The sequence below is a fragment of the Pogona vitticeps genome, chromosome 1, assembly GCF_051106095.1.
Source record: "Pogona vitticeps strain Pit_001003342236 chromosome 1, PviZW2.1, whole genome shotgun sequence".
In the NCBI taxonomy this organism is placed as follows: domain Eukaryota; kingdom Metazoa; phylum Chordata; class Lepidosauria; order Squamata; family Agamidae; genus Pogona; species Pogona vitticeps.
This window is the reverse complement of record NC_135783.1, coordinates 297,216,791-297,231,880: the sequence shown is the minus strand read 5'-3', so window position 1 is coordinate 297,231,880 and position 15,090 is coordinate 297,216,791. Positions and strand designations below refer to the sequence as shown.

General features: G+C 43.5%; 1 protein-coding gene across 3 annotated transcripts in view; it reads left to right on the top strand.

Moving 5' to 3' along the window:
• Positions 1-15,090, top strand: part of COX16 (cytochrome c oxidase assembly factor COX16) — an 84,977-nt gene that overhangs the window by 32,565 nt on the left and 37,322 nt on the right. For all 3 annotated transcript variants that reach the window (XM_078390762.1, XM_078390771.1, XM_020788463.3), the window contains exon 2: positions 5,623-5,700. In XM_078390762.1, coding sequence (XP_078246888.1) covers positions 5,623-5,700 — 78 coding nt within the window. The remainder of the gene's footprint in view (positions 1-5,622; positions 5,701-15,090) is intronic.

Sequence of the window (15,090 nt, the reverse complement as noted above, 5' to 3'; positions counted from 1 at the left end):
CCCGCCTTCCTCCTGAGGCGTCAGTCTGGAGCGTGGCCAGTCCTCCCCAAAGGCCCGCCGGTCAGCTGTTCCAAAAGGAAGATCGCTCTTTTGATGGCAAAAAGTCCATCGCAAAGCAATTTCATCGCTAAACGGAGCGATCGTTATGCGAGGCACCACTGTATGCTAATGTCATCTTATGCAATTCTATAATTTGTTAGTAAGATGATCCTATGTTAAAACACAGTTGATACACTGTGTAGATTCTTTTGCTTTTCTTTTAAGATCACTGTGTTTGGTATTGATGGCTTTAGCAAGGCTGTTATTTATAACCTGATGTGCATATCCTCTGTCTCTTAGCTGATTTTTCAGTATTAGAGATTTCTGCTCAGAGTCCTCCCTCTTGGTGTAACTCCTTTTCATTCATAAAAATTGCCCATAAGGTAAATTTATATTTAATTTATATGCCACCTCGTTCGTGCAGAGCGGGCAGCTAACATGCAAACATCAGGAATGAGTTAAATAATAAAATGAAATAAAGTGGATTTCACAAATTGTGGACTGGGGGCGGGGTCCGTGCGCGGGGGGACAGCCCCTGCACTCGCGGGTGGGTGCGGTGCACTCACGGGTGGGCAGGGCACTTGTGCATATGGGTGGGCAGGCCATGCATGTGTGCGGGGAGTGTGGGGGGGGGCGGGAGATCTGTCTCCACAGCCTGGTCCTGCCAAGGCCACAGCCCGGTACTGGGCCGCGGCCAAGGAGTTAGGGACCCCTGATCTAGGAGAAAGATGTTCCACCAAGAATACTTCGTTCTGACAGTTCCACCTGCCAGCCCCACACCTGAATTGTGCTCACCTGAAAAAAGATAGGCCTATATCTATTCATAGTCTAGGATGGGCCAAACTCAGGCCTAACTTCTTTTCAGTTTTTGTTTGGTAAGAATTTTGGTTATGGGATATAATCTTATCTATGTTTGAAAGAAATGTAATTTATGCATAAGCACTACAGTGCACAGGCTTGAAGAAAAACTACATCTTAATATTCTAATGTTACTTTCTGCTTGTTTTATGTTCATGAAGTAAGGGCATTTACTAAAACAAAAACACAGACCTGTCTGTCAGTTTTGACTTCTCTCTCTCTTTCTCTATATTTAAATCGTGTTCATCCTGTTTCAACACCAGACGTTTTTTTAAAAAAATGTTTGCATGGAATTTATAGCATTTCCCCCCAATATATGTGTTTTTGAGCACAATATTGCCTAATATGCAATTTTGCAAGCTAATTTATGCAATTTACATAATTGTGTATGTTATTTTCTGTATGAGTTATAATGTTTATTTATTTAATTTATATCTCATGTTTCTCCCAAATCTGGGACTTAGAGTAGTTCACAAAATAATTTTAAAAATAGATAAAACTAGAAACATAAGAGACATTAAAGTTAAATAAAACATATTAAAATATCTAACTGATTTCACACAGTAAAAAAGACACATACTTTTTTTAAAGGTACTGTACAGATTTATGTCCAAATTCTCTGACTAGAACACAACATTTGGAGAGATAGGATAACAGTGTTTCCATTCAAATATTAGTTCAACAGAACAATTCCCCCACCACCACCTCTCTTTCATTGGATAGTTCAGGAAGTTAGGTATCTGGCTTAATTCCCGCACTGTGCATCCCTGAAGAACCAGCCTGTGAGGCCTTGGACAAGCTGCACAGTCCCAGGGTGACCCCAGAAAAAGGGAATGGTAAACCACTTTTGTACCAAGAAACCCTTTAGAAAATATGTAATCTATTCTTGAATAATTTTTTTTACACAATCAGGTTTTCTCCATACATCTGTTAGGTCTATTTTGCTCATTTCATTTAATATTACAATATTACTTATATGTTTTTTAGATTTATCCATTTCATTGTCCATCAATGTATTAAAATCTCCTGCCATTATAACATTCCCCTTCCTTATTTTCTTAATATATTTTTATAAAATTCCCTCTGATTCTCATTAGGTGCATAAAGATTATCATTAGTGGCCAAACTGTAACGACGACTGGACATTAATCATGTTCCCCAGGTGCCTCAACAATTCTTTGTTTAAAATTTATCTGAATTGAAAGGAATGGATTATACATTAGTTAATATTTATGTACCTAATGAGAATCAGAGGGAATTTTATAAAATGGTATTAAGAAAATTAGCACATGTGAAATTTTTGAATAGTATGCTTGATCATTAGCTTTGTCTCAGTAGAGCTGATGTAATCAGTTACTTTCTGTAAAAGTATTTGCTTTGCATGACATTGAGAAATCAGCTCACTTCTCTTCGTACAGATATGCCAATTTATTTTGGTTTTTATTGCTTATTTTTCTTGGTGGTTTAGAACTAGTGGCAACAGAACTAATGAAGCTTCAGTGGCAATTGATTTCTCTAGCCACTTTATAATGTACAGGAGTATTCTGGTTTCACTCTTTTGGCTTGTTCTGGAAGCTTAGTTGGGTCTTCTTCACTTTTGGCTCTAGCATGAGCTTGTTAAGTTTTGTTATTTCACTTGTTAAAAGTTTGAGAATGATAGGAATGAGTCCCAAGGCCATGATGACAAGATTGCTAAATGAACGAGGGATACAGAATCATGCAAACTCCAGAAGACTAAGCAAATCTGAGTCTTCCTAAAGTTTTGTGTACAAAAGCGAGAAATTTTGATATGGTTGTGAATGAAGGCTGTAGCAGTTCCATCCATTTCTGGCACATACAGGCAAGTCACATTAGATTCCAAGAAGACAGAGCAAATCTCTTTGGTGGAATAGGTTCTAGAGCTCTCATATGTCTGCACGTACTTACACCAGTTAACCAATTAAGCTCTGACTATACCCAGTGATGGAGTATATGTTTGGAGTAAGTGACCCATTTATAACATATTTATTAGTTCTGTAGTTCTCTTTGATTATTGGAAGCTGAGTCCGTAATGCAGTGACCTCAGAGAAGGCACAGTGGTTTTCATGGAAGCCTGTTTTGGTACTTGCCAGAAGTTCTTGCCCCTCCTGATATTTTTCTTAATCATAGCTTTAACTGGGAGTAGTGTGCTGCAACATAAAGCTCCAGTCTCCAGTACTGTCTTCACTGGTCAAAATTATGGATGTGCACTGTCTTCAGACGGATGTGCAGAAATGAATTAAATCGGATATTCATGCAGTTGTGGCAACTACAGAGTACAGCAAAGAGCCTCTGGTCATCTGTGGGGTGAAGCACTGAACCTATGGATACTTCCTTCTCCATCTGACTCTTGCACAGTTCTAAAGTTTTAAAAGACACTTAGCTGTTTGAACTGAGGAAAAAGGAGATCAAAAGTATACATAGGCTGAAATCCTGTTGCTTTGCTATGCATATGTACTGCAAATGGCATAATGTTCAGTCACTTCTGGTTGGCAGTTGAAAAGTCTCTGCCAGCATTCCCCTGGAGTGCATGTGTCAACTGGCTGGGTAGTACATGCTGAAAAAAACCTAGTGGGGAGTCATTAATTGCCAGCTAAATGTGACTGAATACAGTATTGTGCAATTTGCATGATTAACAAAGCAGCAGGAGTTCAGCCATAGTATTAGTAGACTGAGGTGCCACAGGAGGAAAGTGATAACCACTGAGGCATCAGGGAGGGTTTAAACAGAGGCCATCATGGGGTGTAGATATTCCCTTGCAGATATTCAGTCCGCCATGTTGTGGAGCTGCAGCACAGAGTGAGGGAATTCCACTGTTGTGTAGATTAGCTTTTGCTTTCTGAAATATTATTTTTCTCCCCTTTGTTCCTCAATGTAATTTCTCACACTGTTAGGCTTGAATATATGTGTTACTGTAACAGGATGCTTGTTATATGGGCATTTTTTTTCTTGTTTTCTACATGTTCTTAGAAGGATGCACATATCTTTGCTTACTGATATTTGTGCCTTAGAGTGCTTAGGAAGCCATCCATCCGCTACAAAGCAGTTTCCTTATCTATCAGGCTTTCCTCCAACTTTATTTGCATGAGATCCGTGGAATTATGGGAGCCGGGGGAGAGAACATCCAGGGATAAGGGGAATTGAGTGATTTTGGAATCAAGGGCTTTATCTATGCAGCAGCCAGGGACTGGAGGAATCCTGGCAGAAAAGGCATAGCTCATTCTTCCCAACCTGATCCAAGCATAGATGTAATTTGGGAAGAAACTGGACCTCAAACCTGAGAAGGTGCATGTTCTAGTGGAGCACACTCTGCTCAATATTTAGAATCTACCATGTTCCTGAAATTAATTTCGCTGTGTAGGCCCACCCAACTCCATGTCATTCCTCTTTATGTCTACTCATTTGTGAGATTTTTACAAATGGAGATATGGAAACATACAAATGGTGTAATGGATTGAGATTAGGAGTGGGTCCAAATGTCTCCTAAAGGGTATGGCGCAGTCAGCCTGATCTGTGTGCGGTTTCTTTTGGCATGGTTTAGATTGGGGATGGTTCCTGTACATTCCTAGTAAGAATGTCTTTCCAAGAGACAAACTTAGAAAATTAAAATGAAGCACGGCTACAAAGCAACATTTTACTTTGCAGCATGTCTAGTAGCCCAGGAATTTGGGGGGTGGGGAATGTTTGGGGCTGTGGGAAACAGGGATGAGCAACAGAGTGTTGAGACTGTTTGAGAAGTGTGGGAAAAGTCCAGTAGCTGTGTGTAGTGTTTTTGCAGATTGACAACCCAGGAGGGCGTGCAATTGCTATCAGGTCTCTAGCATGCCACCATCTGATCTGCATCCAGAAGAGAGCACTCATACCTGCAATTTCTGGTGCAATAAATGTCTTCTTCAACTCAGTTGAGCATTCTCTTCCATTGCAGATTGGGGCCCCGGTGCCTCAGTCTAGATTAATACTGCAATGAGGACAAAGGCAAAGGGTTGTCCTTCTGTCCTTCTTCACACTGGAGTCCTTCATTTTGATTGGGCATCTACTGGTAATTTGTGGAGGAAGAACACTATACTGGTAAACAAAAGAGAGAAGGATAGAAGCCAGTGGAGCCATCAGGAAAGATGGAAAGGACAGCGTGGTAATTTAGTGAGGTAGAGGTACTTGGATGGAGCAAATGGGTTGATGTGTGTGTGCGTGCACACATTTTCTGCATTGGATGGGTGCTTGTGTTTTTGTTTTCCATGTGGGTAGGATGTGTTCAAATTAGTTGTCTTTTAGTTGCCCTGATTTGCCTTTCTGTGAAATTATAATTTTAACAGAAACTGCTCATTTCCAAAGAGATAGGTTTATGTTTGGGGCTTCGAGCTCAGTTCTGCAAATAACTCAGGTTCTTGGCCAAGTGACTTGTTATTTAGCCTAGAAGCATGCCCTTCTGTAAGATGGATATCCATCCTGTAAGGGGCTGTAGCTATAACAGGAGCCTTGTTGTGAAAATGCTCACAACATTTTGTCAAGATTCCAAATGAGGCTGCTAGCTCAGAAAGCTTGGACACTTAAGTATTTCATCTGCATTATCCAGGGAATCCTTATACTACCTCTGCAGAATGTCATTATGCTGCACTGGCAGCTTCTTAGGAGAATGAATGAAGGTTTGGATTCTAATCTTACTTCCATTGTGATTGTTTCTTCCCCCTTTGGTTTTCTGTATTTTAGGTGCTTGCAGTTGCTGGGTCTCTGGCGATTCGTGAGCTCACCCAGGTTCGAATAGATGTTAAAAAGTATCACACTCAGGTAAACTGAATTTTCTTTCTCTTTTGCCCTGTTTCTTGAGAAGATAGGCTTCACAGTACTGTATAAATGCCATATTCTGGATCAGGTCAACTTTCATGGGTGTATAATGTTGAAATTTATACACTGTCCTTGTGCAGCTGGAAACATCTCTAGACTGTTGATTGTGATGGCCCAGAACACTGATGTCATCGCCAGGTGCATGGCCAATTGCCTGGTAACACAACAGTGTCAGGGTAGAGGGTCAGTGAAGCATGGACAGGTAGACCCATAAAAGGGTATTAAGAACAGTGGAGAAAAGAGGGGGAAGAGTAATATGCATCAGTGATACATCTAGCCCCAAGAAGTGAGCAAAGAAAGACAAGGGGGAAGTGGGATACTGATGTCTCAACTGTTCTGCTCCAACCACTGAGCAGCAGCTGCCTTGACATTGAGGAGGTGAGGTCACCCAGGCAAATGGGATACAGCAGCGATTCCAGGAAAGCTCAGGGCACAGCAATATCAGGGGAGTTAGTTTCTTAATGAGGTCTTACTGGAGAGCCAACACTTTCTCTCTACATAGACCTTCAACAGCTAAATTCCATTCAACAGTTTGTGGATCATGAACTAGCACTGCTTTGTGTCCCCTTTCTGCCACTACTTGGTCCACTATCTGCAGCGGTCCTGGATCCAGATTATGCAGCTGTATACCATTCTAGTCCACGACCCACCACTGTTTGTGGTCCAGCTTCCATAGCTGTACATGCTGTCTCTTTCAGACAACTGTGGTGGAATGCCCAAGTCCTCTTGAAATAGCTGAGCAAGATGCCCAAGCCCTCTTGAAATAGCTGAGCAAAATGAAGCTCAGGAGGAGGATGCGTCAAGAGGAGAAACTGGGTTAACCTCCCTAGAGTTGAAAAAGTGGAAATTGGAAAAGGAATTTCACTTGAAGGAATTAGAAATTAAAGCTAGGGCGGAAGCAGAAGCCAGACATCTGGAAATGAGAGCAAAAGAGATGGAGTATCAATTACAAATGAAATAATTAGAATTAACAGCCCAGAACAGTAACAATAATAATTCAAATCCTGAGGGGAATTTATCAAAAGTGGACCTAAAGAAACTCCCTCAGTTTAGAAAGGGTGATTGCCCAGAAGCATCCTTGATCGTGTTTGAGAGAGCGTGCTGGGATTTTCATGTGAGGGGGGAAGACAGAATGGTTATGCTGAGGTCCCAGATACAGTGGGGTCTCGACTTACGAACGACCCTACTTGCGAACAATTCAACTTACAAACCCGCCCTATAGGGGAAATAAGGACTCGACAGACGAACTTCCCTCGAGTTATGTACAGGAAAAAAGTGTCCCGTCCCTCCCCTTAGAGGCTTCTGGAGAGGAAAAAAGGGCCAGAAACTTAAAAATAAATAAAAGAAAGTCACTTACCAGGCCTTGGTAGCCCCCAAACAGCAGGAAAAAGAGCAGGAAACAGCTAAAAGCCGACACCCAGAAGGGAGTCTGGCAGCCATTTTGTGCTTTCCCCCCCGCTCCTGCACCCTCCTCTCCCTGCCTATCAGCTGATGGGCTGGCTCTGAAGAGGCTTGGGGAGGCTTGCTCAGCACCTAAAAAGCCTGCCTGTGTGTCTTTGTGCTGAAAAAATCAGCACAACATGCTTTAAAACATGACGTAAAATTGGCTTCATTGAAAAAAAGATTTCTAAAGTGCTTTGCAAAGTGTTCCCTGCCTTCCTCCTTGTTTCCAGAACCTAAGGGGAAAAAAATGAAAAAAAAAATCCCCCTCTAGTGGCAGAAGGCGGAATAGCAGCTTCCCATTAGTTTCTATGGATGGAAAAGAGCAGATACAGATTAAATGGTTTTCAGTGCAGTCCTATGGGAAATGCAGATTCAACCTATGAACTTTTCGACCTTAGAACCACCTTCCAATACGGATTAAGTTCGTAAGTCGAGACCCCACTGTAAGTGGAGAGTTAGCTGAGATTTATTCTCAAATGCCACTGGACCAAGCAAGAGACTCTGAGGAATTCAGAAAATTGGTTTTCTTGAGGTTTGGATCAATGCTGAGCACCTCAGATGGAAATTTAGAGCATTGACTAAAAAGCCTGAGGAATCATATTCTCATTTGGGAGCAAATCTGGTCAGATACTTGGAGAAGTGGCTAGAACAGGCAAATGTAGAATCATTAGAAGATATGAAAAATATTATTGGGCTAGAACAATTCTATTCAATTCTACCTGGAGAACTGCGGTATTTGGTCAGGGACAAAAAGCCGAAAATTGTACAACAGGCAAGTGAAGCTGCTGATTATATATTATTATATATCAGAAATAAGAGCCTAAAGTTTCTGAGATAAAACGTGGCGGTAAAAGCTAGGACAAAAGAAAGAGCCCACAGAAACAATCAGGCTACTGGAGGCCCCTTAACTTGGTCAGCCTGTGTGTACACAAGGAAGCATGTAATGCTCAATTCTTCTTAAACAGCAAGGACATGTCAGAGTCTCCTTCCTGCTGATGTTTATAGAATAATTAAGTTGTCTAGCCACACTACCTACATTTAATTGGCTTTCAATAAGCTAACCACAGTAACTGCATGTGTCAGGGAACTGATGATGATGATCCCTGCTTATTTACCCACTCCCTTTTTGTTTGAGCCGGTCAGGTGTCCTGAACTTTGAGTTTAGTGAAGACAAACATTTGCTATTTTCTCTGTGCAAGTTAATTGTTAAAGAATAAATTCATTTGTATGTAGACCAGAAAAGGATTGCCTATATAAAAAAAATCTGTATGACACTTAAATCTTGTTTAGTACAGTGGTGCCCCGCATAGCGAGGTTAACCTTCGCTATGGGAAAACATCGTTAAGCGGAACAGAGAAACCCATTAAACTTTGTTTAATGCGTTCCAAATGGGCCCAAAACTCACCGTTCTCTGATGTTTTCCCATGTTCCAGCGGGCATTTTGGGTGTCCCAGCGGCCATTTTTGGTCTTCGGTGGCCATTTTGGGTGTTCCGGTGGCCATTTTGGGTGTCCCGGCGGCCATTTTGGGTGTAACGGTGGCCATTTTTGGTGTCCGGCAGCCATTTTGGAACCGCCGAACAGCTGTTCCCCCATCGTAATGCGAGCATGCCCTCACATTAGTGATGGGGAAATCCGCATCGCAATGCGGATTTATCGTTCAACGGTGCGCTCGTTATGCGAGGCACCACTGTATGTTCAGGGTGTATGAATTATTAAGTCTTATTCATAAGACAATCCACAAATAATTTGCTTAATTTGAACTAGTTTTGTTTTCAAATTGCGTCATTGCTGCAGCTTCCAATTGGTGGATGTTTTGATGCAGTTGATGTTTTTGACAGTCATTTAAAGCACTGATTCCCGAATAAGAGGTGGGCCCCTTAGGGGACCATGATTAAATTTCAAGCTGGTGTGATACAATTAGATGCAACAGCATCCTTCAAATTAAATTTGCCATGCTTCTACTATTTCTTAAGGTAAATTTCGTTTTAATGATTTTTTGTGACAAAAACATTTGCATGTATTTTTGATTTAGTGCAATTTTTGCCAAGTTTTTGAGCTTTTTCGTTCAGAATTTTTATCATATTTTTGTTGAAAAGAATGGGTTGATGGCAGAGAAGATGTGGGAGGTTTAAGTTTGGAAACTGCTGGTAAGTCATATGTGGAGAAACTTTATATAGTTCTACAAAATCTGTAACAATTAACATACAGTGGTGCCTCACTTAACGGGCGCCCCGTTTAACGAATCCACATAGTGATTAAGTTTTTGCGATTGCAAAAGTGATCGCATTGCGATGTTTTAGATAGAAAAAATTGCTTTGCGATGATCGGTATGCTGTTTCGCTTACCGATTATCGCATAGCAATGATTTTCCAACAGCTGATCGGCGGTTCCAAAATGGCCGCCGGGAAAAAAAATGGCCACCCGCTGTGTTTTCACACTTATTCCTCGCTTACCGGGCAGCAAAAATGGCTGCCGTATGGAGGATTTTCGCTTAAAGGTGAGTTTTTTGCCCATAGGAACACATTAAACGGGTTTTAATGCATTCCTATGGGCTTTTTATTTTCACATAGTGATTAAATCGCTTTGCCGTGATTTTTGCTACACCGATTATCATCGCTATGCGGGGCACCACTGTACAAGTTAATTGATCATTTTGTCAATTAAATGTTTATTCCATCTGTATTCTACCTCCCCCTCCCCCGATTCCCAGGTGCTTGGATTTTCTTTCACTAATTAGACGCAGATCTGCTTAACTTCAGCAATTTAGTTGTGCTGTGGGCTTGCAGGTCTCTCTGTCTCTTGCTCACGCACTCTCTCCAAATCAGCATCAGTGGCAAAGCAGAACATTGCAGTACTAGATATTGAACAGGTGTAGAGTTAAAAAGGCAGGATGAAGAGAGATTGGGAAAGGCAAGAGACAAGATTTTGTAATCTTTATTTTCCTACTCCTGTCGTACTTGTAGTGCAGAGAGGAAAAACAGCAATGAAGGAGAAAGGGACACATAAATTACGTTTCCTATAGAAGAAAACCAGTTTCTCAAAATTATTTTAAAACTACCACCAAGGACTTTCTTAGCTACAAATGAACTCCCAAATTTGATTTTAGAATTTACCACCTAGTAAGCTCATAGAAACCTTGGAAGCAGAACATGTGTGTTTCATGCTGTTCTTCTCTTTATTTCCAACATTTTAAATCGTGGGATAAAGCATAGGATGTCATCATCATATTCCTGATAGAGGAATTCTGCTCAGAATATGAACTTGAGCCTCCCGAGTCAGAGGACACTGAGAAGTGGCCTCTCTAGCTGACCCTGATTTCTCAAGAGAAAGAGCTGAGGGAGCCTCAGTCAAGGAGTAGGGGATCTCTGCCTTCCCTGCTAGAAGGCTAGTCCCAGTCCAAGATGATGCTCATAGATAGTAACTTCGCACAAGTAAGGGCCTTCTTGTTAACATGACCCTCCTATTCAGAAGGACTTTTGACAGCATGTGTGTACCTTAGTCTAGGGAGGAGCACTCAGACTGGAGCTCCTCTCTCCCTCTCTCTCTCTCTCTCTCACTCCCTCCCTCCCTCCCTCTCTACCCCTCCCCGGCCCTCCTTGAAAAAGACCCAAGGCAGCTTACAGCAATGAAAGATAATATTTAAAGTTGAAAAAATAGTATATAAATGGTTCTCCTTTGTGGCCTCTGTGAATACACTAATGGGTTAATCTGCGCTGGAGCAGAGCAGTTTCAGAAGCTTTAAGCACTTAGTGCTGGGACCTCCCCTACACCGGTTATATAACTCAGCCCCCCAGTGCCTCAGTTCTTTTTTTGACCGCCGCTGTAGCAGCAGCTTCGTTTGGAACTTCGCAAGTAAAAAAAATTCTGTTCATTTCATTAACAAGCTGCTGCTTCTGCCTGGGGGGAAAAGCACTAGCCGGCATTAGGTATTCTTTGTAAAAGCTTTACAAAGCCTTTATAAAGCCAGCTTTGGAGCCCTCAGGGCTTTTCCTTAAAGAAATAAGATCTCTTTTACCTTCTTAGCAAGGTTACCTCCAGGCTCAAGAGCAACAGCTATCCACCTGTTTGCAATCTTCCTCTTTGTGTCAGAAAAGAAGAGGACAGCATCTGAGCTAACTCTGCAGAGCGCTGGGCGCCAGCAGCCCTAGCTTGCCCTTGGAAAAAGAAAGGCCCCCCTGTGTAGCATTCCCCTTTATTAGGTCAATGGTTCATGTTTTGTTATGTAATTGTTCATGCATATTCATGTTGCTAAGAGGCGGAGCCGAGAGTGATGCTATAAGAGGCGGAGTCAGAAAGTCAGAAGAAGTCAGAGGAGTTGGAGGAGAGTGAGTCACAGAGAAAAGAAGAAAGTGTGGAGTTTGGGAAGTTCTGAGGCATGATTAGGGTTAGGAGTGTACAGTATTATTAAATACAAGGTTGTTAATAATAAATTTACCTAAAGAAGATATTAATGAATCAATAACAATTTCTGTAATCAATAATCAAAAGTTCTGTTTAAAAGACCTTGAAGTGTGGACCTGAATCTTTATCTTCCAGAAGTAATGGTGTGAGTTAGTGATCACCTGGTGACAGCAGTGTAATAGAGGGGATTGTTTGCCTTCGTGTGCCCTGAGTCTTGACAGTCAAGAAAGGGGCACAAGGGTGAATGCCACAATTGGTGTCCAGCAGTGGGATACAAAGGAATCCAGTCAAGCCTGAGTTTTAAAAAGAATTTTTCCTGAGTCAAGGGTACCTTTTAGACAGAGGTCTGTGGCAAACAAGTTTGGTTCCTCACTAGCGCTTTTGGGAAAAGCTTAGTGGTGGGGGCTTCTGAACCCAGATCTGGGGGAGGTCTAAGTTAGGAAATGACTCTGAAAGAAAATTCTTGTATTCTTACCTCTTGATTTGAAGACCCTGTGGGCTAGCTTAAGGCTCTAAGAGTTTAGAGAGCGCTTGAGAGAAAAAGCCGAAGCCAGGGGCAGAGCAGATCTGAGGGAAGAAAGGAGAACACCTTTGCTTGAAATAGGATTATTTTAGTGACTGGAAGTAATAGAAGAAAGACGGGTCCTTTTAAAATCAGTAAACACTCTGTACTAATCACCCCAGAAGTGAATATGCCATCCAAATGTACCAAAAGAGGGAGTCCTGAGGCTGAGGTTTTACCTGACGAATTGGATGGAAATTGGGACCCCTTAATTCAGATGGAACAGGCGGAAACTGATCCTCAAGGGGCACAAAGTTTACCTCACGAAAAGAGGAGTCCTTTTGAAATACAGTGGTGCCTCGCTTAACGGGCATCCCGTTTAACGACGAATCCACATAGCAACAATTTTTTTGCAATCGCTTTTGCGATCGCATTGCGATGAATTAAATAGGAAAAATTGCTTTACGATGATCGGTACCCTGTTTCGCATACCGATCAACGCATAGCGATGATTTTCCAACAGCTAATCGGCGGTTCCAAAATGGCCACCAGGTAAAAAAAATGGCCACCTGCTGTGTTTTCGCCCGGATTCCTCGCTTACCGGGCAGCGAAAATGGCCGCCGTATGGAGGATTTTTGCTTAAAGGTGAATTTTAAGCCCATAGGAATGCATTGAAGGGGTTTCAATGCATTCCCATGGGCTTTTTAAAACCGCATAGCGACGAAATTGCTTTGCAGCGATTTTTGCTGTACGGATTATCGTCGCTAAGCGGGGCACCACTGTAGTTGAGCAATATGAAGCTCGGGGGAATGATGCCTCATGGAGGAAAGGTGTTATAAGTCTAGATTTTCAAAAAATGGAGATTACAAATGGAATTTAAAATAAATGAATTAGTGAACAAGGAGAGAATCAGTAGATTAGAAAGGAGAGGAAAAGCTGAGCAAGAGGCCATTCAAATGGCACTTGAGTAGGAAAGAAGACAAATAGATTTGGAAGTTAAATGGATGTTCTTTCAAATGGATGTACAGTCTGAATTTTGGGACAACAATAAGCAGCCCTTTGGTGAAGACTGCCTCAGCAAAACAACAGGAAGGGAGGGCCAGGGTAGTGCTTTGCCTAGGTTGGCCCGGCCTAGTCCTCAGAACCAAGTGAACTCTGAGGAAAAGTTTACCAGATCTCCTCAGGATGAGAGAAGGAATTACAAAACCGACAAGCCTGGTCATTTACAACAGCGTTCCCCAACCTTTTTCGGACCACGGACTGATTGAGGGGGATGGACTCCATGTGCAGACTGGTTCGGGGACGGGGACGAAGCCTGGGAAAAATTCAAAAGATCTCCCCCCCCTCCGGCTCCTGCCTTCTGTGGGGTCTCTCTGTGCTGCTGGCTTTTCAGCCAGGCTGGAAAGCCAGCAGCATGGACAGATCCCGCGGCTGGAGACAGAGCGGGGGGGGGGGGGGAAGGCTGGCTTGCAAGGGAGAGCGGGCGGGCAGCAGCAAGGAGAGACCCTGCAGGAGGCAGGAGCCCGGGCGATGGTGCAAGGTGAGGAGGGCTCCGCACAGCCCTGACAGCCCACCCGCTCTCCCTTGTGATCCTGCCTCCTCCCAGCTCTGTCTTCAGCCATGGGGTCTCTCTGTGCTTCTGGCTTTCCAGCACGGAGAGACCCCGCAGCTGGAGACACAGCGGGGGGGAGGGGAAGCCAGGCTTGCAAGGGAGAGCGGGCAGGCTGTCAGGGATATGCGGAGCCCTCCTCGCCTTTTCCCATCACCCGGGCTCCTGCCTCCTGCAGGCTCGCAAGCCTGCCTTCCCCCTGCTCTGTCTTCACCCATGGGGTCTCTCCATGCTTCTGGCTTTCCAGCCTGGCTGAAAAGCCAGCAGCACGGAGAGACCCCGCAGGAGGCAGGAGCGGGGGAGGGGAGGTCTTTTGAATTTTCCCCAGGCTCTGTCGGCTGGGAGAGCAGGGCGATGGGGCAAGGGGAGGAGGGCTCCACAGCCCTGACAGCCCGCCCACTCTCCCTTGCAAGCCTGCCTTTCCCCCCTGCTCTGTCTCTCGCCACGGGATCTCTCCATGCTGCTGGCTTTCCAGTCAGGCTGGAAAGCCAGCAGCATGGAGGGACCCTGCGGCGGGAGAAAGAGCCCTGTGGGGAAGCCATTTGAATTTCCCGGGCTCCTGTCTTCAGCCACTGGGTCCTTCCGCGCTGATAGCTTTCCAGCTGGGCTCTGGGAGACTGCGCCACCATTTGTGCAGGTGCACAAGCATGCGGCGCAGGTGCAAACAACCTTGGTGGGGGTAAGTGCGGGGGGGAGGTCTGTCTTGGCGGTCCGGTCAGGCTTTGGCCACGGACCGGCAATGGGCTGCGGACCGGGGGTTGATGACCTCTGATTTACAATACAATTGTACAAAAAATAAACCTAAAAATGTGGAGAATAATGGCCAGATCAAGAAATTATACTGCTTGGGAACAGTGGAGGCCTCTGAGGGCCAAGGTTATGTCTCCATGGCAACCACAGCAACTGAACAAGAAGGCATTCCTGTAGCCCCTATAGTCCAGTGTTTTTATCTCAAAAATGACAATACTCTTCTCAAAAATGCTGGTGAAGAGATATTAGTGGGTAAAAAGAAATACATTGCTATAAGGGACAAGGATCTCAAATTTCCATAGTACATTCTGATCTGATAACCCAGGATGTCATAATTCCAGACAGAACAATGACCCTAAAAGGGATTTGGAAAGAAACTGTGGTTTTAAAAGTGGCTGGGATTCAAATAGGCTATAGGAATTGGTCTGGAAAGTGGCAGGTAGCCATTTCAGAAGAAATACCAGCAGCTTTTCTACTTGGTTGGGACTTAATAGAGCATGTGCAGAGTGTTTTTGAAGTAACATGTTCCACAAGGGAGCGGTTAATAATCCCTGAGGGAAAAATTGATTCCATAACTTTTGATTTTATTCAGGGATGCCCCAGTTTAGAAAAGGACCACGAGGTAAC